This window comes from Oreochromis aureus, linkage group 7 (genome assembly GCF_013358895.1).
Source record: "Oreochromis aureus strain Israel breed Guangdong linkage group 7, ZZ_aureus, whole genome shotgun sequence".
In the NCBI taxonomy this organism is placed as follows: Eukaryota; Metazoa; Chordata; class Actinopteri; order Cichliformes; family Cichlidae; genus Oreochromis; species Oreochromis aureus.
The window spans coordinates 17,335,667-17,363,179 of record NC_052948.1 but is presented as its reverse complement, the minus strand read 5'-3'; the positions used below and the strand labels follow the sequence as shown (position 1 = coordinate 17,363,179).

The window sequence follows — 27,513 nt, the reverse complement described above, 5'->3', positions numbered from 1 at the left end:
ACTGAAGGCTCTCCCTCCCATTCTACTTTTAAATACTCTAGGAACAACAAGTAGGCCTGCAGAGCGAGAGCGAAGTGCTCTGATAGGGTGATATGGTACTACAAGGTCATTAAGATAAGATGGGGCCTGATTATTTAAGACCTTGTATGTGAGGAGCAGGATTTTGAATTCAATTCTGGATTTAACAGGAAGCCAATGAAGGGAAGCCAAAACAGGAGAAATATGCTCTCTCTTCCTAGTCCCTGTCAGTACTCTTGCTGCAGCATTTTGGATCAGCTGAAGGCTTTTCAGCGAGTTTTTAGGACATCCTGATAATAAAGAATTACAGTAGTCCAGCCTGGAAGTAATGAATGCATGAACTAGTTTTTCAGCATCACTCTGAGACAGGATATTTCTAATTTTAGAGATGTTGCGCAAATGGAAGAAAGCAGTCTTACATATTTGTTTAATATGTGCGTTAAAGGACATGTCCTGGTCAAAAATGACTCCAAGGTTCCTCACAGTGTTACTGGAGGCCAAGGTAATGCCATCCAGAGTAAGAATCTGCTTAGATACCATATTTCTAAGATTTTCAGGGCCGAGTACAACAACCTCAGTTTTATCTGAATTAAGAAGCAGAAAGTTAGCGGCCATCCAGGTCTTTATGTCTTTAAGACATTCCTGCAATTTAACTAATTGGTGTGTGTTACCTGGCTTCATGGATAGATAGAGCTGCGTGTCATCTGCATAGCAGTGAAAATTTATGCTATGTCTTCTAATGATGCTGCCTAGGGAAGCATGTATAATGTAAATAGAATTGGTCCTAGCACTGAACCCTGTGGAACACCATAATTGACCTTAGTGTGTGAAGAGGACTCTCCATTTACTTGAACAAATTGGAGTCTATTAGATAGATATGATACAAACCACTGCAGCGCAGTACCTGTAATACCTACAGCATGTTCTAATCGCTCTAATAGGATATTATGATCAACAGTATCAAACGCAGCACTAAGGTCTAGCAGGACAAGCACAGAGATGAGTCCACTGTCAGAGGCCATAAGAAGATCATTTGTAAGCTTCACTAAAGCTGTTTCTGTGCTGTGATGAGCTCTGAAACCTGACTGAAACTCTTCAAATAAGCCATTCCTCTGCAGATGATCTGTTAGCTGTTTGACAACTACTCTTTCAAGGATTTTTGATATGAAAGGAAGGTTGGAGATTGGCCTATAATTAGCTAAGACTGCTGGGTCTAGAGATGGCTTTTTAAGTAAAGGTTTAACTACAGCCACCTTGAAGGCCTGTGGTACATAGCCGATTATTAGAGATAGGTTGATCATATTTAAGATTGAAGCATTAATTAATGGCAGGACTTCTTTGAGCAGTTTTGTAGGAATGGGGTCTAAAAGACACGTTGATGGTTTGGAGGAATTAATTATTGAAGTTAACTCAGAAAGATCAATTGGAGAAAAAGAGTCTAACTTAACATCGATGGTACTAAAAGTAGCTGTAGATAATATTACATCTGTGGGATGATTATTGGTAATTTTTCTCTAATGATAAAAATTTTATTTGTGAAGAAGTTCATGAAGTCATTACTAGTTAATGTTAAAGGGATTGTTGGCTCAGTAGAGCTCTGACTTTTGTCAGCCTGGCTACAGTGCTGAAGAGAAACCTGGGGTTGTTCTTATTTTCTTCAATCAGTGACGAATAGTAAGATGTTCTGGCTTTGCGGAGGGCTTTCTTATAAAGCAGCAAACTATTTCTCCAGGCTAAATGATGATCCTCTAAATTTGTGACACGCCATTTCCTCTCCAGCTTACGAGTTATCTGCTTTAGGCTACGTGTTTGAGAATTATACCACGGAGTCAGGTACTTTGGATTTGAGGCCTTAGTTTTCACTGGAGCTACAGTATCCAGAGTCGCATGCGTAGTGAGAAGGTAAAATTATTAACAAGATAATCGACCTCTGTTGGAGTAGCGTTCAGATAGCTGCTCTGCTCTATGTTGGTACAGGGCATTGAAGAAGATAACAGTGGGTGGATTATATTCTTAAAATTAGTTACAGCACTTTCAGAAAGACATCTACTTTGATAAAGTCTACACTCCATTGCTGTGTAATCAATTATTGTAAATGTAAATGTTATCAGGAAATGATCAGACAGCAGAGGGTTTTCAGGAAACACTGTTAAATGTTCAGTTTCTATGCCATATGTTAAAACAAGATCTAGAGTGTGATTAAAGTGGTGGGTGGGTTCTTTTACATTTTGAGAGAAGCCAATTGAGTCTAATAACAGATTAAATGCGATGTTGAGGCTGTCATTTTAGCATCTACATGGATGTTAAAATCACCCACAATAATTATTTTATCTGAGCTGAGCACTAAATCAGATAAAAGTCTGAGAAATCAGAGAGAAACTCTGTGTAAGGCCCAGGTGGACGATAGATGATAACAAGTAAGACTGGTTTCTGAGTTTTACAGCTGGGGTGGACGAGGCTAAGCATCAGGCTTTCAAATGAATTAAAAGTCTGTCTTGGTCTTTCGTTAATTAATAGGCTGGTGTGAAAATTGCTGCCACACCGCCCCCTCGGCCTGTGCTTCGAGGTTTCTGGTAGTTAGAATGACTCGGGGTGTTGATTCATTTAAACTAACATAATCATCCTGCTGCAACCAGGTTTCTGTAAGGCAGAGTAAATCGATTTGTTGATCAATTATTAAGTCATGTACTAACAGAGACTTGGAGGAGACAGACCTAATATTTAATAATCCACATTTCATTGTTTTACTCTTTGGTTCAGATGTGGATACTGTATTGTTCTTTCTTTGTGATTTTTTATGTTTAAGTTGTTTATTGCTGGTTTTAGTTTGTTTTTGTCTGTTTGGGAGCTGACACAGTCTCAATGGAGATGGGTTTTGGGGGGTAGCAGGAGGAGAGAAGCTGCAGAGAGGCGTGTAAGACTGCAACTCTGCTTCCTGGTCCCAACTCTGGATAGTCATATTTTGGGGGTTTAATAAATTGGTCCATATTTCTAGAATGAGAGCTGCTCCATCCAAAGTGGGATGGATGCCGTCTCTCCTAACAAGACCAGGTTTCCTCCAGAAGGTTTGCCAATTATCTATGAAGCCCACATCGTTTCTGGGACACCACTCAGACAGCCAGCAATTTAAGGAGAACATGCGGCTGTGGGGCTCTTCACTTTTCAGAACCAGAAGTTATATAAATGTAGTCTTGGGAGGTTGAAAAAAGGAGGTTTTTGAAGATATTTCACCTCTCATACAAGAGGTTATTCAGTTCTATAAACAGGCCCAACTTGTAGAACTTTGGCAAGCTCATCCGAGCCTTTTTGATGTGGCCTCACAAAATTAAAACGACCGCAACAACAGTGAAAAGAGTTGGATGGACATTGCTGCTCAATTGCAGCTGCCTAGTCAATGTCTTTCATTAGTAATTTAGCAAAGTTGATGGTGGTGTGTGTGTGTGTGTCTGTGTGAATGAAAGACAGAGAGGGAGACCAAGAGACAGATTTTGTGTTATAAGCTTCATGTTATCACTTCACTTAATGGACGCACAGTGTGAGCACTCAGGTCACATCAGAGCATCGGGCTGTATAGTGTGAGACCATGCATCGTGACCTACGAACTTCTAACCCCTGCAATTCAATCATACAGTTTGAGCAGGAGCTGAATAACGCAACTGAAAAAAATCGCACAGTGTATGCCCAGCTTAAGCTATCCAATGAAGTGAAGCAAACAATGTCTAGATGCATGCTCAGTTATCTAGGTAAGAAAATCCCAAGAAAGGAATTGGATCCTGGATTGCCTGGAGCAAAGGACAATTGCTGCCTAAATGAAAACCTTTAGTGATCCCCTATGTCAGGAGCATCCGAACAGATGAGAGACATTTTCTTTAAACACAATGTCTCTGTGCCTTTCAAACCCCAAAACTTACTACACCAAAAAAATTGCTTCACCCCAAGGATCGGATTCCCCAGAACAGACAAAGTAATATAGCGTACATAGTGAAGTGCCATAGTGAAGTGAGTTATACATCAGGAAAACCAAACAACCTCTGGCTGGCTAAGCAGATGGCACAACACAAACCAGCTACCTCAACAGGCCAGGACTTTTTACACCTATAGACCAGTGGCAACTCTTTCTAGGCTGAGATGTACGCATCCTGGCAACACTGGTTTTAAGTAGGGAGACAAGCAGGCCATTCATGTAGGGAGTGACTACAGGAACAGATCAGAGGTACATTTTTTCACCATCTTACAGCCTTTCTCCCACTCTCTGTGAATGGTACTCAAGGCCATTGGTCAGTGATTGATCAGTGGTGATAACCATTTGCATATTAATGATCACGAAACTGACCTCACACCCATCATTAATCAGTGGGGCTAGTTTCAGTCATTATGCAAATATATTGTTATAAGGTTTAGGAAATCTGCAGTCAGCTGAGACTTAAGATGTTCCTTGGAGGAGTAACAAAGCATTTCTCCCTCTGAAAACACAAAGTCGAGGTGAAGAGAATCAACTTTCTGGAATCCAATCAAATAACGACTCACAACAGTAGGTAAGTGACTCTCAGGACAGGCCAGTCTAGGGCTAAATACCGAAGACTCTCCGGTGGTTAAGAGGAAGCTTCTTGGATAAAATGGCGAAACTTCTTTGAGAACCTAAAGAAGTCCCATTGACTTATTTTCCAGCAGTCAAGACTTCTGGATTGACTGAGAACCTACACAGACACATTTGACATTTCCAGCATTCGCCACAGCTAATAAGCTTCACCATCACCAAATCTACAACCAGTTTTGAGACCCATGATAGAATTTGAGACTTCGGATTAAACAGCCATCTCCAGCACCATTGTCACAGAACCAATACAGATTTTTTTTTTCAAGAATGGTCCTTAAGGGATCCAATAACTTAGGAGAATCATTGCAGAGGTGCACTGAAGCTTTTGTGGTGGGCACATGGTGACCAGACACATTGACACTGGCTTTCCTTTGATGTGACTGTCAGTTTGTTATACAAGTCTGGAAATATATGGAGATAAACTGAAATTCGACTGGTTAATAAAGGTCTACAGCTGCAAGGCGGTGATCATTTTTAATAATCCAGCACCACCCAGTGTGGGGAATTAAACCTGCAGGCAAACCACGCTCTATTTCTCACACAAACTCATGTGGTAAAGTTTACGTTAGCTTTCCAAATTTAAGAGTCACCTAGAATTAGCTTTAGTCTGACAAAATGAATTTTAAAAGCCACCCTGCAAATTGGGATTTTTTTTTTCTCAGACAGTGGGTATATTTTTCTTGAAATATTCTACTTTTTACTTGGGCCGGAAGTGAGAAACAGTTACTTCGGCGTCACTCGGCGGTGAGAAGCTAAAACCGAAACTGACGGCTGGCGTGCCCTGAACGTTGTGAATGTTCCTGCAGCGTCAAAAAAAACGCGCATAGCTTAGTTTAGTTGAGTCATGGCTCTAATTTAAAGCCATGTTTCATCTACGGTAACCAGTCTACATTCAATAGCCCAACTAGTGACCATTCCCAGCCTGAGTAAAATCTAGCTTCCTGTATAACCCACAGAGAGAGCTCCTGCGCCTGTGCAGACAGTCACGATCCGCTCGAACTCCGCAGAGCCGTGTAGGCGGAGGCTCACTGGCGCGCATGCGCGGACTAGATTCCGGGGATGGGTCTATCGATGGAAACAAGATGGCGACTCTGGCAAAAGCGCCAATATATTTACTGAAGTAGATGTCCATATTTAACCGTGGTAGTGGGTTTTCCCAAGCCCTTCGGGGCATTCCGCGAAACATGAAGAGCGGGAGCATGTTTTCCAAGAGGAATTGACCGGGATTAATATCGTAACAAAGTCAGCGAGATGTGCGAGAGCTATGCCCGCTCGCTGCTGCGTGTCTCGGTGGCGCAGATCTGCCAGGCTCTGGGCTGGGATGCGGTTCAGCTCACTGCGTGTGATCTGCTGTCCGATGTGCTGCATCGGTACATCCAGCAGTTGGGTCGGGTCTGTCATCGATACTCTGAGTTGTGTAAGTGCTTTGTTTGGTTCTCTTATTACTTTTTTTAGCCTGTAAACTCAAAAGTAGTCGATCACGTTGTTGTTAACTGGCTCTGCAGCTGGCGCCCCCTAGCAAGCAGTTAATGTGTCAGAAAGTACAGTAGGAACAGCAAAACGACTTCCCCAGTACTATTATTATTATTATTGGGACTATGCTGCTTTGCATCTGTTTTCAGTGCTAAAAGTAGCCGATCTCACGAGTATTGGTTACTTAATTGCTGTATAATCTATAAAATAACGTCGTATGCCGACTGTAAACCTGTTGAGCATCACTTCTTGGTGCAGGAAGAGTGTGTGCAGAGTGTGTGCTGTGGTTTAATGACAGCATTTTTTATCCATTTCAGATGGAAGAACAGATCCAGTCCTGGACGATGTCAGCCATGCTTTCAGACTGCTAGGGGTGAGTCTGAGCGAACTGGAGGACTACGTCAACAACCTAGAGCCTGTGCCCTTCAGCCACCAAACACCGCTCTACCCTGTTAGCAAAAACAATGTCCTGCAGTTTCCCCAACCTGGAGTTCGAGATGCAGAGGAAAGGAAGGATTACATTCCAGAGTATATGCCACCCCTGGTCTCCTTACAAGAAGGTCAGTATAATAACTTGTATAGTATTAGCTATATGATCATTACTTTTTAGTGTGCACAGGCTGAAAGTTGAAAGCAAAGTCGAATCAAGTCCTCTCTAAATACTTTGCAAACAATATAGCATTATAATTAAGTTTATTGCAGGGTTGTTACATTAGACTATGATGTAACACAGCAGATTCGTAAAATAGTTTTTTACGAATCATCTTTTTGCTTTGTAGACATTTTATTGTGTTGTAAATTTTTTATGTATATTTATATTATATTTTATATTTTAAGTTGCTAAAAATAAGTGTTAATGCATCAATTCACACAAAGTGAAATACTTTTTTTAATACCCAAATATATTCAGTCAAAAGTCAGTCAAGTCAAAAGTTTAAACTAAAGTCATATGTAGGGATGGGTACCGGGTGCTGACATAAACGGTAGTAACCAGACCGAAAAGCAGCGCACATTTCGGTGCTTTATTTCGGTGCTTTTTTTTCCCCTGAGCCAATTCTAGCCAATCATTTTACGTTTCCGAGGATAGTAGGCGGGGCCAGGTACGTACGTTCTTTTAGAGCAGAGCTACAGATTAAAATGCCCAAGGCGAAGCGATCAAAAGTCTGGCTGTACTTCACAGCAAAGATGCAAACTCAGCAGCCTGCAACAAGTGCTTTAAGCTGATACTGTGATACTGTCAAAGGAGGTAACACCTCAAATCTGATGAAACACCTGGCGACGCATAGCGGTTTTTTAAAGCCGAGAAATAAGCCGTGTTTGATAGCTTGCTGCGAGACCTCACACTGCACATCTACTGCGGGTGTGGTGCCTGTTATCGGACCCGGAGTTAGCAACATCCCCCAATAGAGAGTCCTGGCCCCTAGCCCTGTCAGCGTAGCAGAAATGATGACGGATGATGATGGCAGCAGCAGCCGTTCTTCTCTGCGTGAGTAGCTTCATGTTGTTCGTGTGTAACGTTGAGTAGGCTAACCACATTATTACATTAATGCATGTAAGGTGAACTAGCAAACACCGTCGTAGTTACATGCAGCTGTCTTCTTGTTTGATGGCAGATACTCCTTCACCCTGGCCAAAAGGTAGCCCAAAGAAAAAGTGGAAAACAGTTAAACATGAGAGGTTTTTGGACAAAGTTTGTGTTTTTTCCATTGTTTAAGCACTTCTTCCAGCCAAGAGTGATGCCATATATGCCCTATAGCTGCAGAAAAGGCTAACATTGTTATCTTTTTACAAAAAAAACAGCTGAACATGAGAGGTTTTTGGACAAAGTTTGTGTTTTTTCCATTGTTTAAGCACTGCTTCCAGCCAAGAGTGATACCATATATGCCCAATAGCTGCAGAAAAGGCTAACATTGTTATCTTTTTACAAAAAAAAGCTGAACATGAGAGGTTTTTGGACCAATTTTGTGTTCTCCATTCTTTAAGCACCGTTTTGAGCACCGTTTAAGCACCGGCACCGTTTCAAAAGTACCGGTTTGGCACCGGTATCGGATAAAACCTAAACGATACCCATCCCTAGTCATATGTTTATGTTGTAAATGTCATGTTGTTATTGTCAAAGTTCTTAGTTCTGTTTTTTTATCTCCTTTACTCTAGAAGAAGAGGAGGAAGAGGTCCCCCCTGATATGGGTACTTCAGCTGAAGCTATGCAGGTGGCACTGGAAGAGGATGAGGAGGAAATAGATGAAGATGAAACGGTCAACGATGAAAATCATCCACTAAAGAGGCACCTGGATAGTCCTGATGCAGCTATGGGCATGATGCCTACCTCCAAGAGACCTCGGATGTACCCTGGCCTCAGCCCAGAGTGGGGTCTTGAGCCCAGGGAGCCCCTTACGTCTCTCAACCCTCAACGTGTTAGTCCAGGTATTCTGCCTTCTCATGACAGCCTGGACCCCCTGTCACCTGAAATGCCATCTGGTACCCTGCCTTCCTTTAGACCTCAGCCCGTAATACCAAAACACTCTGATCAGAAGGCCCTCACTGCTCCAGCAAGAAAGCCTAAGGTCTCTTCCCCTGGCAGACAAAGGACTAAGTCCCCTAAAGGGGTTATTCCTGTTCCGGTGGTTGGCAGTCCCATAAATTCACCAAAACCATCTAAGGAAAAGAAAAAGTCTCCAGGCAAGACAAAGAGTCCTAAAAGCCCCAAGAGCCCTAAAATGGCCCCTGCTAAAGCCCCCCAACCTCAGAGCAAACCAGATGTCATGCAAAAGTTACCGTTGTCCACACCGAGTGAGAGCATGGGCAAAGACAATATTCATTTGCGTCAGAACATAGAAGAAAGGGAGCTAATTGCAGGCCCTTTCAAGAAATTAGAGCCAGATAATAGAGCAATTGATGATTCTATTGACGCTGTGATAGCTAGAGCATGTGCTGAACGGAAACCCGATCCATTCGCGTTCTCCTCGGGCTCTGAGTCGGATAGCAATGGATTCTCCAGTCCCAGGAGACTGACTATTATGGAGCCATCTACACCTAAAGGCCCAATTGGTGCTGGCATCTTGTTAAAAGACACGTCAACACCACTTCACCCTCCGCCACACATAGGCCTGGGGAATTGGACGATGGATGATTCAATCAACGAGGTGATCCGAAAGGCCAACCAGGGGGGGCCATCTGCCCCCGCTGCACCCCAACCGGCAGCAGATTACGTGTCATCCGGATCAGCTTCACCACCTACCCCTGAACCACTCCTCAAGGTGTTTGAGGAGAAAAATAAGATTGTGTCATCAATAGATGTCAAGAAGAAGCTAAAGAAGGAGCTGAAAACTAAGATGAAGAAGAAGGAGAAAGACAAGCCAAAAGATAAAGACAGGGAAAAAGATAAGAGTAAGCTGAAAGAGAAGAATAAGGACAAGAACAGGGATAAAAACAAGGAGTTTTCTAAAGATGGGAAGATGCCCTGGAAGGAGTTTGGGGTAAAGGACGAGGAACTTTTTGTTCCACGAGACTTCGCCCTGGCTGAGGGCTCAATCAAAATGAAGTCAAGAGATGGGGACGGCTCTAAAAAGGAGAAGGAGAAACATAAAGACAAAAAGAAGGATAAAGAAAAAAGTAAAAAGGACAAGGATAAAAAGGACAAGGGGAAAGATAAGAGCAAGGACGACAAGCAGAAGCAATCTACATTATCCCCCTTTGGTCTGGGTGATGTCCCGCCACTGTTTAGCCCCTCTACCTGTCTGCGCATGCCCTCAATGCTGCCTCCTTTGGCCCCAATCCTTCAGGAGAAGGAAGTAAAAACCAAGGAGAAGGACAAGAAGAAAGACAAGAAAGAGAAGAAGAAAAAGAAGGACAAGGAGAAAGACAAGGAGCGGGAAAAGGCCAAAGAAAAAGAAAGGGAGAAAGAGGATAAGAGGAAGGAAAAGGAGAGGGAAAAGGAGAAACGAGAAAAGGAAAAAGAGAAAGAAAAGGAGAGAATTCGACTGGAAAAGGTCAGTTTTTATTTACGTCTAGCATACCTTTTGTTTATTGTTTTTTTTTTCTTTTCTGTATGTTGGCGCCACTAATATTTATATTATCCTTTGTGTCTCTTTAGGTCAAAATAGACACTCCAGCACCTTTACCGTCTCCGGTCATTCCCAGACTGACACTCAGGGTGGGAGCAGGTCAAGACAAAATGTAAGTACTGATTAAAGCTTTCTAGTGATACCTCTGATAATGTGTGTTTATGTTACACAAAGAGTCTTTACAGTTGACCCCCGGTATTCACGGGGGTTAGAGTCCACAACTGCCTATGAATTACTGAAATCCATGAATACTTGAAACCCTTTCTAAAAACGCTAAGTATACCTTCAAAGTCATCTTACAACAAGTCTTTTATGAAGGTCTCAGGTGTTTCGCAGCCGCTCCTGTGTCTGCCGATGCAGATTTCCCAGTGCAGAGAAATATACTCTCTTTTTTTTCATTCATAAAAAATGTATTTAGTCACAAAAATAAATGAAAATAATTGAATAATAATTATAAATGAAAAATATTTTAGATATACTCTACAGAAAAATTCCCCGAATAGGTAAATTCTCTGGGAATATTTGGGAGTTACTTTCCACAAAACAATCTGTGCATACTGAACCACAGATAGGCGTGTGTTTACTGTACTTCTTGACCTATGAAATCTTACTATTATTGGCCTCAGTGCTTTTTGGTACTGTCTGAAACGTATCTGTTAAAGATCTATTCATGTTTATACTCCATTGTCTCTTTTTTGATGATATGAATTCTGCTTCGATGAAGTTTTATCAGCTGGGTGGGTGGGCTGCTGTGCTCACAGCTGCAGCTGTTTACCTTTGATGATCACATTAAGTTAATTAAGTTACCGTACAGAAGACTCTTACACAAAGAGACAGTATGAACAGAAGACATCTCTAACTTGTAACTCTCTATCAACAGTGTCATCAGCAAAGTGGTTCCAAATTCAGAGCCCAGCACGCCAGTACCCAAGACCCCTGCTACCAAGTCAGGACCTGGCAATCGCCCTCGGACACCGCCGCCACCGCCAATGCTGCCGCCGGTCATACCCACGCTGCCGCCGGCTCCCTCGCCCCTTCCACCTGCTCTACCCCTGTCATCGTCTTTAATTTCCCCGCCCCCTATACTCCCTCCTGCCGCCTCCGTCAAAACACCGGTCCGCAGCGTGGTAACTGAGACCGTCAGTACTTACGTGGTAAGTGCTCAGGATAAAAATATTTGTGCATTTAAAAGCTTTAGCTTCACCGGTCTTTGTTTAGTGTCCATGAAATGCAAATTAATAAGAAAAGTCTGAAATTACATACCTGAATATCAGGCTGCAAAATCTATATATGAGTTGAATCCCTGGATCCAGCTCATGAAAGTTTCTTAAGAGTATAAAGATGTTGCTCCTGTTTTGGTTTTTTGTTTTTTCAGTTTAATCTTCAAATATTAAAGAGGGCTTTAAAAGTGTTTTTTATGGACTCCACAAGCTCCAAAAGCACTTCTAATGTTACCTAAGCACCATCTTTTGTTTTCATGAATATGTCTTTTGATTAACCCCACTAACCAGACACACATCCTCCTTGGCGAAGGTAGTTACACTCAAGAAAAAACAGACTGTTGGGTTATTCAGGGTTTTTGGGGGGATTTTTTTCATCATCTGTTTGTGTCATAGCAATTTTCTTTTCATTTGATTGCCTTTGTCATGTCACTAAAGTTTTCTCCTGTGTGTAACAATCAAGATTCGAGATGAATGGGGAAACCAGATCTGGATTTGCCCTGGATGTAACAAACCTGATGATGGCAGTCCCATGATAGGATGTGATGGCTGTGATGACTGGTATCACTGGTAAGAGCTTTACAACCCTGTATTTTTTCAGCTTTTCATGACAAAGATGGGTGCTTGTACTAATTCTTAATGAGCTCTTCCACTTCTGGGTTCTTATTTGCATTTTTTAATGCTTTTATATGTAATTCACTCTTGTCACTTTTGGTTAATCTGGGGAAATGTGGTTTCTGGGCATCTGTAACGGGACTTTTTGATCAAAAATATCAGCACACCCCCATTAAAAATCTGTGAAATACTGTGTATGATTTACAGCAGCTGATTAAAGGTATCTGTATGACTGAGACATAGTGTGTTTGCATCGTAAAAAACAAAGAAAAAATTGTTGCTGCTGTTGAATCATTTTGTCCTCATGCTAACATTCCTCAGAGGTTATGGTCCGTGTTGACACGATAGCATCACACAGTTGCCTCAGATTTGTCTCCCAACAGATTTATCTCCCCACCACATCCCAACGGTGCTCTATTAGATTTAGATCTGGTGACTGTGGAGGTCATTTGAGTACAGTGAACTCACTGTCATGTTCAAGAAACCAGTTTGAAATGATTTGAGCTTTGTGACATGGCACGTTATTCTGCTAGAAGCTAAAAGCCGTCTGGCCATTCTCCTCAGATCTCTAGCACCAGAGAACTCCCACTCATATTTTCTATTTTTTTTGGACCACTCTCTCTAAACCCTAGAGATGCTTGTGTAGGAAAATCCCAGTAGATCTACATTTTCTGAAACACTCAGACCTGCTCATCAGTCACCAAAAAACATGCCACATTCACAGCCACTAAAATCAGCATTCTGATGCTCCATTTGAACTTCAGCAGGTCATCTTAACAATGTCTGCATGCCTAAATGCAATGAGTCGCAGCTACCTGATTGGCCGATTAGAAATTTGTGTTAATGAGTAGTTGAATAGGTGTACTTAACAAAGTGGCCAATGAGTATGTAATTAATGGGCCTGGGTCCACATTACAGTTTGTTTGTTTGTTTTTTTATTTAAATGCATCTTTTATTATCAAAAAGTACAACAATGACTGAATGACCTGATTTCCAGTAATGAATGGCATCCCCTCACATCTCCTTGGCAAGTCTGTAGGTGGTTGAATTTATTAAATGCCAGCAACCTGACAGGATGAGGCCTTAATAAACAATATGTGTTCCTTTTAATTTGACATCAGTGTCAAACATAACGTCTTCTAACCAAATGGGGTTAAAGCCTCATAGGAATATGACTGCCTTCTCACCATTTCCTCACTAACCTCAACTCTCTTCTTCTGTTATGTGCTCAGGCTTTGTGTCGGGGTCGTCACAGCGCCCCCTGAGGACCAGCAGTGGTTCTGCGTTAAATGTTCCAGCAAGAAGAAAGATAAAAAACACAAGAAAAGGAAACACAAACCGCATTGAGACTATGCAAAAGCACATTTTGGACTGTTTTGGACTAAAGCCATCAATGAACACTCATGGCACTGCTGTAAAATTTAAAAAAAAAACATAAAGAAAGCTAAAATTATGGCTGATGCAAACTTCTGAGGATTTTTTTTAAAGATGTCAGCCACGATTCGTTGTGAGTTGGTAAGAGGATTAAAAAAAAGGATTTAACCAGCACATAATCAGCCTTAGTTCTCATGTGGTCCCCCCTTTTTTTTAATCTATAAATTGTTTATTTGTTGCTTTTGGTTGTCCAGTCTTGGAGATCTTGTCTGTGTAAGGAGACCATAGCAGTTTCTGTCAAATCAGAGTTAAATTTTCTCAACAAAGTGGAAGAAAGAAGAACAACTGTCGTCTTTTTTTCTGTTTTCCCTCATGTTGCCAAGAAAGGGCATGACCTTTGTGTCAAGCCTTTCTACCAATTTTCTGCAGTATCACTGAAATGTCATGTATATAAATGATTGCATCTGGCATGTATAAATGTGTAAATACCAACTTCCAAGCCAAATGCATTTTGTTCTTAGGATTATTGACTCAAAAATCCATTTTCAGATATTGCTTTTTAAATCTACTGATTTTTCTGTAATTTCTGTACATTTTTTTAAATTTAAAGTTTGTATTATTTTTATTTTTTTTTTCCCCTTTTTCCCTTCATATGGAGTAGTCCTGGAGTTATACTGTAGCTGTGCTTGTAATGTAATTAATTTCACTGAGATTTGAATATTAAAGACTTTAACATGTCAATCTCATTACCATCAAAACTGTACCCAACTCACCTGTCCAACCCATCCATGCATCCTTGATTTTTTTTTTTTTTTTTTTCAACAAGTGCACGCTTTCAATTGTTTTGGGTTTTTTTGCATTGGCTTTATAAAAATAGACTGGAAATATTTTATCAAACCCGGTCTCGTATGTTGAATTTTGTCCGTGTTAATTCACAAATCTAGGATCCTCCCTTGCAGCTGTGTTACCGTTACCGCTACCGTTACTCTTAACACTGGAAAACACTGAAGGTTAACTGAGTGATTTTGTGTGGATTATGATGAACTGACTTCTCAGTTTGTCTGCTACAAATGGGGATATTTGTAGACTTGCTGCCTTTCCCCGAATGACCACACGGTGTCAATCTTCATGCACAGAAACCGGCGCTCTGCTCATGAGGCGTGGACAACAAGACAGCCTCGTGCAAACCGTGTTTCACCACATCATAAATGTAAAAAAGCTATAACTGGTGCTATCTTAGGTAATGCATTTGGGATCTTCTCAAACATGCCTTGAAAGGAAATCGTCTCTAAAAGCACTGTCCCTTGTAAGACACCCTATAAATGACAGTAAAATTTACAGCCATTCAGAAGCTATTAAGGTGGGTTTCTGTAGGGAAGGGGGGGGGGGCAGGTAGTAAAACATCCTTTGCAGAATTATCATTGGATGGCAATTTTAGAACGTGGGCTCTGCTTGTCTTGTGTCACTTTTTCCATTCTTTGAAATGAAACGTTGCAATGAAGCCTCTGAAGGAGGAGAAATCATATGTAGCAGAAGCTGATTACCAGTCATCAATGACTTTATAATATGAAGATGTGAAACATCTTCATACATATCTGCTGTAATGTGCTTCTGCATCGTATATTTCCGGGAACAAGCAATACCAGTGCTGTCTTTGGTGTTTTGGTGCACAGGTCATATTTTACAGAAAAGTAATAGCAAATGAAAACCATTGAAAGGGCGTAGAGAAATTCTGAGGTCTGAGCTCAGTGAGTCTTTTAAAAAAATTTTATTGAGCATTGTGCTGGCAGTTGGCTAATGAAGGCTGTGTTTTTGAGGTGGATACCCCAGCGTTTCTGTTTAGCATCTGCAATTGATTCATAGACTGAATATTTCAGTTCAGTCCTTATTTAAGTGAAGAAGAAAGTGCTACACACATTAGAAGAGCATCTCTGAACACACGACAAGTAAAAACTTGAAGCACATGATCTATAGCAGCACAAGACCACATTGGGTCCCACTCCTGTCAGCTAAAAACAGGAAACTGAGGCTATAATTCACACAGACCATTGGCATTGGTCATCTAGTCTGATGACTCTCAACTTCTGCTGCAAACTTTGGATTTTAGGGTCAGAATTTCATGTAAACGACATGAAACTATGGATCCATCCCACCTTGTATCAATGGTTGAGGCTGATGGTGGTGCAATAGAGATGGGGATGTTTCTTTTAGTACACCCTTCACTCTTTAGTTCCCACTGAACATTGTTTAAATGCCAGTTTAAATGCTTACTTGACAACTGTTGCTGACCATATCCATCCCTTTATGACCAAAATGTACCCATCTTCAGATTGCTCATTCCTGCAAACTATTGCTGCAAATGAAGCTGTACTCAAACGGCCTAAACAGTCACCAGATTTCAGTCCAATCAAGCCCCATTAGGATGTGGTGGAACGGCCGTTTTTGCGTGTATTTCCATGCTGTACAGCATTTATACTCTTTAAATTAGATCTACATCCTTGATGTTTTCTGGACATAGAAAGCACGCCTGACTCATTCACCTTTAAACGTGCAAATATTTCCTCCTACTTATCCACTCCTTTCTCTTTCTTGTTTACTCCCAAATTTGGAAATCTACTCAACATCTTCCGATAACATGGAATGAAAGAGGAAATGGAAAAAATGATGCGTGACAGAAGAAAAGGGAAGTAGAATTACTTCTGTCCATGCAAAATAAGCTGACATTTCAATGTGGTGTAGCGTTTTTAATCACACCAGGCGCGTCCACTCATGCAGGTCGTCGTGGGAGGAGAACTGATGTGTGCTAAATCTGTAAAATCAAAGTAGTCAAACTAAACAAAAATAAAAAGTGATTGTTGAGATGGAAAAATAAAAAGACCAGACTGTATATGAATAGGAATTTCATTAACAGTGTCTGCCTTCAGCCTGTAGTCAGCTCCACTAAAATGTCAGCTCCACTCAGGTTTTGGGTGTCTCTTTCCCTCATCGAGATGGTGTCAGGTCTCTTGCTGTCAGTGCCTGTTGCTAGCATCTGTTGGATCATAAATTTTATTGCCCAGTGCCTGCAAACACAGAACTTTGCTATTAAAAAAAGGCCTAAATCTCTATTTCTTATTATTAGATATTAATATTTTCACTGTGTCCAGGTGCATAGGCAACATAAACAGGTTATGATGCCGGGGGGTACAAGATCTGCCCGCTTGTAACCGTTTGAAAATTTGAGTGTCAAGTGTGACTTTAAAGTCATGCTGCCAGCGTGTGGTGTTTGCACTCGAGCACAGTGTTCACCGAGCTGTGACAGTTTCAGTTTTAACCTGCAAAAACACAGACAGAATTTGTCTGTGCAAATGGTCCCGAGGGAGGCCAAAAGTGGCAAAAGAAGAAGGGAGAAAAAATGAAAGTTGATGTTGCTTTCACTGTTCAGGCCACCTGCAGTGCTTTCACCATGTGCTGTTATTCAACTTAGTACATGTCAGGCATGAATGCGTTTTGTTTTTCAGCCGCAAAATGCAGCGAAACCCAATAATGCTCCCTTTCACAGCAATACTCTTTGTTTCATATATCATTCCCATGTTATATTACTACACCTCTGTCACCTCTTTTCAGCCGTCAACGATTAGCACGCAGGCATTATCGTACTGTACGCTTACTGTAGGTGTTCATAGCAGAGCAGCAAGAAAATCTTTCAGTTATCCTCGTGCTCGGCGGCTCTGACTAGTCACGCTAAGCAGCATGGCATCATAAAGGCCTGGATTTCAACACAAGTGTTTAAAATATTCAGCAGAAAGAGCGGGGCTGAGATGAAGAGGATTTCGTGCCACGATCAGAAGAAGCAGAGAGCCCGTTCATGCTGCTGTACTCGACTGTGATATCAGCACACACTGGCATGACCCTGTTTCAGATGACTTTCCTACTTAATGTCATATTACCCAAGCGGGACACAACACCTATGGGAGGGGAAGACCTAGATTGAGTTCCTCCTGGGTTTTGGTGAAAAGAATATTGCGGTAAATTAGTTTCAGATATTTCACCTGATTGGTCCATGCAGCACAAACATTGGCTGCGAGAGTACGGGAATGAGAGAATGTGTGCAGGGGCTTTAAAAAAAGCTGCCTTGACTTGTTCATTTTCCTATCTAGATGGCTCCCAGCAGAGTGGAGTGAACTTTGTGCCATGCAAATGATAAAACTACACACTTTTGATAAAAAGCTGCTGGGTCTTTTCGACATGCTCTTAATTCTCATGGTTGGGGTTTCTGGTTTTTAAATGGACTGTGGAGAACCTTTGTTTTGTAGAATTACATACCGGCACATGTCATTTGTGCGTCGGTGTTTGCATTATAATCTAAAACACGGTAGGACCACAGTTTCGGGCTGCTCAGTGAACTTCTGGAGGTACACTCCAGTACCTGTAGTGGACAATAAGGGGAGTAATGTCATCTGTTCTTATTTCACAAGTACCCACACTTACTTAAGTGTTTGCTTATATTCTGGCAGCCTATCTTTATCTCTATCTACTCAATTATAGTAATGATGCCAGGCTGTCATAGAAAGCTCTCTCGCTGTCACAAACAGGTCGGTAACCAGCCAACTCATGCATAGTGTGATATGCACATGCTCTCACTGCCTGGAGAGTGGTTATAACATTTATCTATAGTATCTGCAGGTGCTCAGACAGAGCATTTATTGATAAAATGAGCTGTGGTGGGCACAGGTGTAGGATGCTAGGCTTGATCAACCAGCTGGCCTTGTTTTGGCTTTTATTTAGAGCAGTTAACTGACTGAACTACATGGCAACATCCAAAAAAAGAAGGGAAAAAAACCATGCTACAAAATCAGGACTGGAACAGAATGAAATTCTGTGGCAACTGTGTTGATGTTTCATCTAATTTCCCCTTGTGTGACAATGGGAATAAATCATCCATGTCCAATTTTCTAAAGTTTCCCTAATATGGGTGTCAATTAGTAGAAGAGTGCTGTGGACACAGCTTTACAGCCTGCAAACTGCGCTGCCGCAGGCAGCACAATGCATTAGCGCACGATGAGCTGTCAGAGAGGATTATTTCAGCCACCACAGCCAGCGAAGGGGGTGGGCGCCGCTCTGCTGCACTAAACCAAGGAGAAAGAGTGGGCGGGAGACACAGAAAGGGAGAGAGACACACCGAGGAAAGAGGGAAAGAGAAGAAAGTGTCCGTTACACCGGGTGGATTTTTCCAGAGCACCGATGTTGGAACACTCTTCTGAGCTGGCCCTGGTGCAGAGTCTGTATGCCAACAGCATGCGCTGTCCCCCCTCTGCGGCCGGGATCTCAGTCAGGAATGAGGACCTGCCTATGAGGTACGTTGGGTTGGCCCCTCATTCAAATTTGGGCTAGCTTTTGTGGAGCAGCCCGTATTTGGACTGCCTCTTTGTCTGGGCTGGATATTGTCATAGGATGTATTGTTTCCAGCTGAGTCGTTCTCCCATGCTGTGAGAGTGTGCCTGTGGGCAGGGTAGTGTTCCTCTGGTGCGCCTATATGGTTTTCTTTTTAAACAGGAATCTAGAAGCCATGTTTAAATTGAACGCATTTGATATTTTACATCTCCTCAACTTTCCCAAGAATGATGTATCCCTAAAATGGAATAAAAATGTACCTCCCTTCTTTATTTTTTCAAACTTCCTCAAGGGATTGTAGATTTGCATGAAATATAAATGTTTTAAAAAAAGGTGGAGGTGTCAGTGATGTAGGTGTTTGTCTTCGAACTGCACAGCCCACTGAAGAAGAGCAGTACGAGTGACTGGATGTCTGCTGAAAGCTACCCAGGCCTCACTGTGCTGAGCCAGTCAAACACAACTGAAGATATCAATTATCTTTAAATGCAAGAAGAGGAAACATTTACATGTGCATTTGCATACATTCATTGGAACTTTACACTGATAAGGCAGCGCTATATTTATTTAGTACATCTTGAAACAGTTGATTTCCTCTGCAAAGGAAAGATAAGATGAAGTTCACTCTCTCCATTTTGAGAGCACTTCAGCTGGTCGGCCATTCGACAAATGATTTCATGAAAGGCAGAGCTAAGAATAAGTGCACTTTCAAGTTAAAGGCGTCCTGCTTAAAAACACACGATGTGGCCTCTTTTTTTTTCAGTTGAAGCTGGCCTATTTTTACACCTTGCACTTTTTTTTTATCATGAAAAGGTGCACATTTAAATCCTGGGTGAGTGGGCTCTTCAGCTCCCACTGCATGAGGGAGAAAACATTTGATGTAAACAACAAATGGATGGCACATGTGGAGGATTATGATAGGATTAGAGTAGTAATAATCTGAGATTAAGAAAGACAGTCTAGTATTAGAAGGTGCCAGCAACTAGACATGACATTAGGCATGTAAAATCCAATCTATTAAACATCTTTTAGAAAAAACAATAGTACATACCAATACAGGGAACAAGAGTGGCCTTCTTTGCAAAGATTCTTCTCCTTTTGCAGCAAATCTATTCAGCAACCCCCCCCATCCCACAGATCTACCTGAATCAAAGGAAATGTATGGATATGCTGCAGATGCCTCCGTCTTAATGAAACCCGAATCTTCAGAGAGGTTTAGCGTACCTTTTTATAGCAGCCCCTTAAGCTAAAGGTGATGCATGTTGCACAGTGGGCTCGTCTGCACTTATGGAAAAAGAGTTTGCATTATCACATTATGCACACAAGCCTCTTTCAGGCACTGTTTAATAGAGCAGACACGACACTGGTGCCAGGTCGCCTTGAAATTGCTATGGATACAGGGATTAAGTAGGATTTCATAAATGGGATGTTTCTTAATGCTCACTATGAATAATATTTTAGGACTGTGCAGCTGCTGAAGCAGTAATGAGTGGTTTGATAATTAGGCTAGCCCCCCCAACTCGTCTCTCAAACAGCACTTGACAACAGTCCACTCACCCCCACTCCCTCTCGTCCCCCCCCTCGGTCCGTTTACCTTTCCCTCCACGTGTAGAGGCCTTACCCTGCAAGTCCGGCACAACAAAGGAAGATGGGCTCCCCCTCCCCCCTCTCCCCCACCTTCTAGGAGATAACAGTCCAGCACAAAGGGGGAATATGACCTATGACCCTGAAGGGAATCATGGATGAAGGCAGACAAGAACAGCTACATTTTTACCCATCTAACTTTTTGACTGGGAATTGATTTATGGATCTATCTGCAGTGCAAGGCAATAAACAACCTGGAAATAATCTTATTTATTTAAGTAATCCAATAAAAACAAAAGGCCCGGTTGCCTAATTTAGAGTGCTGGGAAGATATGGAAACAGGAGTGGCATTAGTGTGATTGATAGTAATGGCCTGGATGCTATATTTAAACATTTTAAATCGCTCACCAATTGTGATTATTAGATCACTGATTCATTCTCAGATAGACTCATTTCACAATAAGGCTTGACATGATCTGATTAATACGTTTTGAGGGTTTTTTTTGTTAAAGGGTTGCAGAATGTGGGTCATTATTGGAATGCAATGGCGATGCTAGAGCCGATAAAAGATTGTAAACTAGAAAACAGGTTAGTAAACTCTCCATAGGGCACCACGTGTGGTCTCTAAAGGGACATTGCAGTCATTTAGATAGGGGCAGAAGCGCTTGTTGAGCAACACGCAGCGTGTCTTTCGGACTTTTGTTGACGAGGCCACGCCTCTGGTTTGCTGCAGCTCGGTGTGCAGTGTTGACGGCGGCTCGCCTGAATTTATTTCGCTCGGAGACAGTGAGAGAGAGAGAGAGAGAGAGAGAAACAAGAAGGAAGGAATAAGGCGGATACCGGTGCCCTCGCGCTCTCTCTATATATCTCCCTCCCTCCCTCTCTGCAGTTTTAAAGAAGACGCCCCCTCCCAGCACCTGCTCCGCTTCGTCTTCTCGCCGTCTCGCAGGAGTTGAGCGGACGTCGCTTTTCGTTGTTTAGACGCTGTGTGTGTTTTTCTTTTTTTTTTTTGGAGTATGACTTCGGCGTACAACCTGGATTTCCTCCCTCTCACCGAAAGTCGGTTAATGACTTCGAGCGACACAATGTAAGTAAATCAGCTAAAGACATGTGCCGAGTTCCTGCCTCGCCTCTTCCACATCGTAAACACCGACTGGCATTTTTATTTTTTTAAGCAAGCGAGGCGAACAAAACAGTTGAGGGCTAGTTGAGAGTTAGCTAACGCTAGCTAAACGAGCAAACTGGGATGCTAACGTTGCTAATCACGCAAGCGGTGAGGATACGCTCACCTGGAGTTTAAGTTGCTAGCCTAACTTGGGTAATATAGGCATGTGACCACAATAAATTGCAGTTAAGTAAAGTGTGGCCCTGCTGCTAACCTCTTATCTCGTCACTTTGAGTGGAAACGCAGTTTGCTAACAGCGGTATCCGACGCTTGGGCGCGCTACAATAGTCAAGTGACATGTGCTTCCGGAGATCACACGTTCAGTATCAGTCCAGAAAAAGAAACAACGTAGCTTTAAAAAATATGCAAATAAATAAACATAATGCCCATTTTGTGCCCTTTACGTTGCATTAATTGCACAAACATCTTTTTTTGGTTGTTTGTTTTTGCTCTGGCTTCGGGTTACAGCTGATCAAGTTCTCGTTTTAAGTGCGGTCGATCGAAACAAACGGATGTTTAGACGATCAATTGTCGGGCTTTGAAAACAAGCGCTTTTAGCAGACGAAGTGTGGGAAGTTGCTTTAAAGTTCCTTAACACTATATGTCGTTGCCAAGCCGTTACTAATGTGGCTTGAGTTTCTAAAGTCCAGCAGCGTGCGTGAGCCTTGTTTGCAGGCAGGACACGGCGCACTCACTCCCGGTCCCTCCCTGTGTCTCTTGCTAGCAGCCGAGCCTGCTAACATGGTTAGCTGCAGCTCACATGCATCTGCCCCCCCCCTCCTCCCGTCCATGTTGGTTATAGAGTGCTGACTTAACGATAGAAAACACGTGGTTTGCTACATTATTGAGCCATTAATGGAAATCTTGTGACAGGGCATGTAAACAAGTGGGAGGAAAGGTATTTATGAAGTACAGAGGTCCATATATAACTCCCTCACCCCGAAAGTAGTATCGACACAGAGTCAGCTAATCCTGTTTGACAAAAACATTTCCAAAACCACCGCCTGCTTTACGACACTGTTTAACATTTAAATGTTTGCAATTCCAGCAATGCTCTCTGTAGTTTGCAACAAAATGGCTGTTATTGCATGCTCTCACAAATGAGGAAACTCAACAGCTGAACAAGGATTCTTTAAATGTTTTAATCACGTTATCCTTTGCTTGTTGTTGTTTTTGTTTTTTGCTTTACAGTAAACCAAACATTTAAAAAGATTGAACAAGAAAATATTTTTGCTTCTAGTCTAAAATGTTGCACTATTTCTAAATGATTTGCTGATTGGGTTGTAAAATGCTTCATATTAAGTAGCCTTCTAAGCTTTTAGAAGCTTTTTAAACGTGCCGGTAAACTGCAAATATTTACATTTGTGGCTTTGATCAATGGCCATTTACGTGACAGTGATGTTGTAGTTCCACCTTTTTGATATCCTGTTTTCTTGTGTAAAATAATGTGTGAATATTGTAAGGGGTTTTTTCCCTCTAAATAAATTTCCCTCCATCCATTCTGGGCTTGCACCAAAGGAAAATGACCAGGGATATGATAAGAAATAACCAGTTCAGCCTGTTTTGTTTTGTTTGTTGGGTTTTGTTTTTTTTTTTTTTTTGGTGTGTGTGTGTGTTTTTTTTTTTTTTTTATGTTTGTTTGTTTGTGACTATGTTGACTGCATCTTGACTGAGTTGATTGATTTGTGACTAATTGTTGACGGCGAGAATGGCTTTTGGGGCTTAAGCATGATCCTTTGGCAGCCGACGCTGCCATAGTGCTATGTCAGTTAGCTAAGTGTCACAGTGATCCCTTTTTGTTGTGGTCAGGGAGTTGTTGATCTGTGTGAAGTCTCAGATCTTGGCGCTGAGTTGGATGGCTACTCGGGCCAATTGTTCACTCTCCTTGCTGTCAGGGTGCTGGTGGATGAATGCCCTTGTAGCCAGATGTTAAAGGCCAAAAGAAGGACCACTCTGATCTGGATTATTACTTTTTTCTTTTTTTTGGTGCTGCTGTTGCTGCTTGCTTGAGCATGACAGTAACTGCAAGCCTGTCTGTCCTGGAGCCACAAAACACTCAGTGAGATCCCCTATCTCCACTGTGGCGTGGTGTGATCGAAGGTTGAGCAAATTCTTCTGCAAGCTTTGCAAACAAAAGATGTTGAGGCACAGAGTGAGTTGCATAAGACCACAGTCACCCACTATGTCCATGACTCTATCAATAGTTGGCTCTGAAGTGATTAACAAAGAGGTAAGAGGTCTGTTTAAGCAGAAAACTATGGGATTAGTTAGAGTAATGGGTTAGATTAAAGGCATTTGAGAATTACAACCCTCATTTGGTCTGATCTTTTGCATAGCATTGAGTATCTGTGCTTTAGATAAATCAATCATTAGCTTATAATTTATCAGTGATCACAGTGCAAGTTTGAATTTTGTGCATAATTGGAAGCCTTGTTTTAAAGTATTGTTTCTTCAATGTGCAGTATTTTCTGCAAACTCTCCATGGGAGCCTGTAGGGGTGAAACTGAGACTGAAACTGAAACACATCTGCAATATTGTACAACGATAGCCATGTAGTGCTATTAATATTAGTTAAACCATACTAGTGAAAGCTGTGATGTTTCAAGATCATTTCCACAATTACTGAAGTGGAAATGGTTACATTAATAGCGTGTGTGTTTGTTTGTTTTTAAGTTCATGAGAACACACAAAGGCGTATTCATCCATCCCCAAACCAAGGTATGGGCCACAGTGGTACAGTAGTTGCCCCAGTTGTTGTTGCAGTTTTTTTTTTTTTTTTTTTTTTTTTTTTTTAAATGTAAAGCATTGAAAAATAATGGATTTATCTGATCAGCTTTTAGTGTGGAACTGTTTTTGGTGGAAAATTACACACTGACTAAATAATTTCTTAAAACCAAAAGGAGGACTTATTAAAGTGTGGTCCAAAAAGTCGTCTGGCTAGTTGGTACCAGAAATGCTAGTCTGCTTAACTCAGCATTTTTAGCTTATTTATGTACAAAGGCAATATCTGTTGGTTCAAACATGTTCCGACATCTCTCGGGACAGCCCTGACAGACGCTGGCACCTCTCTCCCAAGCTTCTGCAGTATTTTAATTAAAAAAATGAGCAGTTGTACTCGGACTGTCAGTGACCTGATCTAACCACTGAAATTGATGTGACTACATTCTGTAACTAATCTGACATGTGTGCTTTTGATGTACACACATTTCAGTTATACGTGGAGCACCATTTCACCATCACACAACAGAATTGATGACTTGAGATATCTTGGGTATGCATGCAAATTCATGTAACCAGGGGTTTTCCCTGCATTTTTAACCGGGGGGGTTGCAGGTCTGTGTCGAAAATAATGTAATAACCATTATTTTAAAATGGGCTTTTGGTAACTGAAGTTTATCAGATAACTAGAAATAACAGGAAGATTTGTACCAGCTAAGGTAACAATGCCTTATCTATATGTGGAACGGTTGAGCTTACACGCTCCTCCTCAGAGGCCCATTTTGAACAAGGAAGAACCCTGAACAGGTAATAGTTAACCTTGTGCACTTCCCCATCCCACATAAGCAGGAACATCAGTAGTAGCAGTGCATTTGTGTTCGACCTTCTATGCTCTATTTTGCTCCTGATGATGATGATGATGATGATGATGATGATGATGATAATAATAATAATAATAATAATAATAATAATAATTAATAATAATAATTAAAAAAAAAAAAAAAAGGACAAAGGTTAGATAATTAAAACAGGGTTTATCTTGATCAAATCTGTTCTGTTTTCTGTTACAGGTTAGTGTAATGAATGTCAGAGTAAGTCACCACATTCAGGCAAATTGATTGAGCTTGATTGCTGCATTTAGTTGGCTGTTGGTCTCTTCACTTGAGATTAATTGTTGACGCTCCGTCTGACACTAACTGAGGAGAGTTTGTAGTTGCACGTTTTGACTGTTCATGCAAGCTTTACTTTAGCATCGCCATCTATAACCGCTGGGGACTCTTGGTGTGATTATGTAGCTAATGGGGCGGGCCTTGTCATCAGATGCTGGCCGTCTGTTAACACGCAGCCCATTCAGAGGCTGATTGAACACGTCTGTCTTCATCAGGGCAAATGCAACAATGAAATTAGGCCATTTTGAGCTGAATTGGAGTTAATGCCAGGAGAAAAAATATTTCAATAATTTTCTCATCAGAACACAGTGTGCTGATTAGGTCAGCCACTTGGTATGGAAATCAAATGACACACAGTCCTCCTGTTTCTGCCTTGAAGTTATAAAACAATTTTTTTATTTTTTATTTTTTTTTATTTTTTTTTGTTTGGGACAAAAAACAAGGAGTTGTATTGATTTTTGATAACAACAGTTATTCTGTAAATCCCGTCGTCTGTGGACAGTCTTTTAAGTTGCATCTTCAAGCCGTCAGGAGTTTTTAATTATTTTTTTTTTCCCCAGGCTCATTAAACTTTATTGAAGTTGTCAAAGAATATTCTGCCTTTTTTTTTTTGGTAGTGTTAGGGAAAATAAATGGAGTTGGGAGGGAGAGACAGAGAGAGTCTTTATGTTCTACTTGACAGCTGTCAGAGATATTACTGAGGCATTAGAGGCATTCTGTGTCTCATTGAATCAGCTTATAAGGCCACTGGTTTCCTAAAAGGAAAAAACGGCTCAAGATTTCTTTCTTTTTTTTTTCTTTTTTTTTTTAAGGGTATTACTAGCAAACAGCTGTTTCAGTTGACTGATTTCTCTCTTTTCTTTGAAGCAGCATGTTCTCTGTGTGAACCTTGACTTTATTTTATCCCCAATAAAGTATTAAAGTGGTGTGCTGCTGATTGCCAGGTGATGAAATTAGTCTGTCACTCAAACGGGAAGAGACTCATGGCAATTTGTAACATGTCTTTAGTAAGACTTGATCAATATTTTTATTAAAGCAACACTGTGATGGTTTGACATTGAATGTACCACGTTAGTGATTTTCTAGTAATGATAAAATGTTAGCTGGTATTTATTTTTAATGATTGATAATAGCAGGCAGTGAGATTGGTTTCCATCAGCAATGGTGGAAAAAAACCTCTACATCATCATGTGACATGTGGTGTTGCTGTGACCCCTGAGGGTTTGGGAATGAGTAATGTCCAAATACACAACGCTGAGCTTTCACAATCACGAGTATAACCAGGCAAATTGGCTGGCCTTCTATTATGGGCACAGGAAAAGGTGTCGCTGGCATACTTGCGCGGTCAGAGCTCACCAACAGGACAGACACATGGTCCAGATAAATCACCTGTTTTTATGGGTGGCGCAGCAGTGGGCATGCAACTGCCGTGGCTCTGGATGGCTCGTCAGCTGCTGCAGGGCATCTTGGAGCGCGACGAGCTGCCACAACGCAGGGCTGTTTGTGGAAGCTCAGCAAAAGACTTCATCACTGCTGTCTGGGAATACTCTGGCAGGTGGTGCTGGGAGCAGAGCTGGGCGGTACTGACAGAATCAATTGCAGTATTTATTTTAACCGGTACACTTGTAGTAAAGTGTCGACATTTTGTGTAGGTCTAGTAGTTTTATACAATGTTTAAGGGCCTGACATAACTAGCTTATTATAGTTACAGCCAAAAACCGAAACCATGTCTGAAAAGGCATCAAAATAGAAACTTATATATAAATATATACAGTAAAGGGCTTTGGTTTTAGTCTTGTCCCAGTTTGGTTAAATTTGTCAACACAACACACCTGAGGAGGTCCGCCTGCTGAGGCTTGGGATCACTACATGACAGAGTCAACAACACCCACAGCGTTGTCTTATATTGCATGTTTTGAACTTGATAAATTTTAGTGAAATTCAGCTCAGAGCCTCCGCTTGTCTCAACAAACACACAGATAACAGCAAAGATGATGGCGTCATAGGTGCAATTTAGACTTGAGCTGCAGCCTTGAGACGGCAAACAAAGATGGTTTCCTGTTTTCACAATCTAAACCCGTGCAACACGATCAGAAGTGGGAAAAAATGTTTTTCTTCTTCTCCTATCGACAACCAACTTGATTTA

At 41.5% G+C, this 27,513-nt stretch overlaps 2 protein-coding genes across 4 annotated transcripts in view; both read left to right on the top strand.

The window, feature by feature from the left end:
* The first annotated feature begins 5,660 nt into the window (after window positions 1-5,660).
* Window positions 5,661-14,258, top strand: taf3 (TAF3 RNA polymerase II, TATA box binding protein (TBP)-associated facto). Its single transcript, XM_031755665.2, has 7 exons — window positions 5,661-6,032; window positions 6,406-6,648; window positions 8,243-10,077; window positions 10,182-10,264; window positions 11,033-11,306; window positions 11,836-11,942; window positions 13,220-14,258. The coding sequence occupies exons 1-7, from the start codon at window positions 5,867-5,869 to the stop codon at window positions 13,332-13,334; spliced, it is 2,823 nt and encodes a 940-aa protein (XP_031611525.2). The 5' UTR covers window positions 5,661-5,866; the 3' UTR covers window positions 13,335-14,258.
* A 6,815-nt stretch (window positions 14,259-21,073) lies between these two features.
* Window positions 21,074-27,513, top strand: part of LOC116332657 (CUGBP Elav-like family member 2) — a 29,409-nt gene continuing 22,969 nt past the window's right edge. For 2 of the 3 annotated variants that reach the window (XM_031755692.2, XM_031755691.2), the window contains exon 1: window positions 21,074-21,402. In XM_031755692.2, the coding sequence (XP_031611552.1) occupies window positions 21,332-21,402 (71 nt within the window). In that variant the 5' untranslated portion in view covers window positions 21,074-21,331. The remainder of the gene's footprint in view (window positions 21,403-27,513) is intronic. The other variant, XM_039615098.1, reaches the window with a different exon arrangement.

Bases quoted from the DNA above. Each gene is read 5' to 3' on its own strand.
- taf3 (XM_031755665.2), top strand. From the start codon at position 5,867: ATGTGCGAGAGCTATGCCCGCTCGCTGCTGCGTGTCTCGGTGGCGCAG. The intron at 10,078-10,181 runs GTCAGTTTTTAT...GTGTCTCTTTAG, and splicing joins AGAGAATTCGACTGGAAAAG to GTCAAAATAGACACTCCAGC. The intron at 11,307-11,835 runs GTAAGTGCTCAG...GTAACAATCAAG, and splicing joins AGACCGTCAGTACTTACGTG to ATTCGAGATGAATGGGGAAA.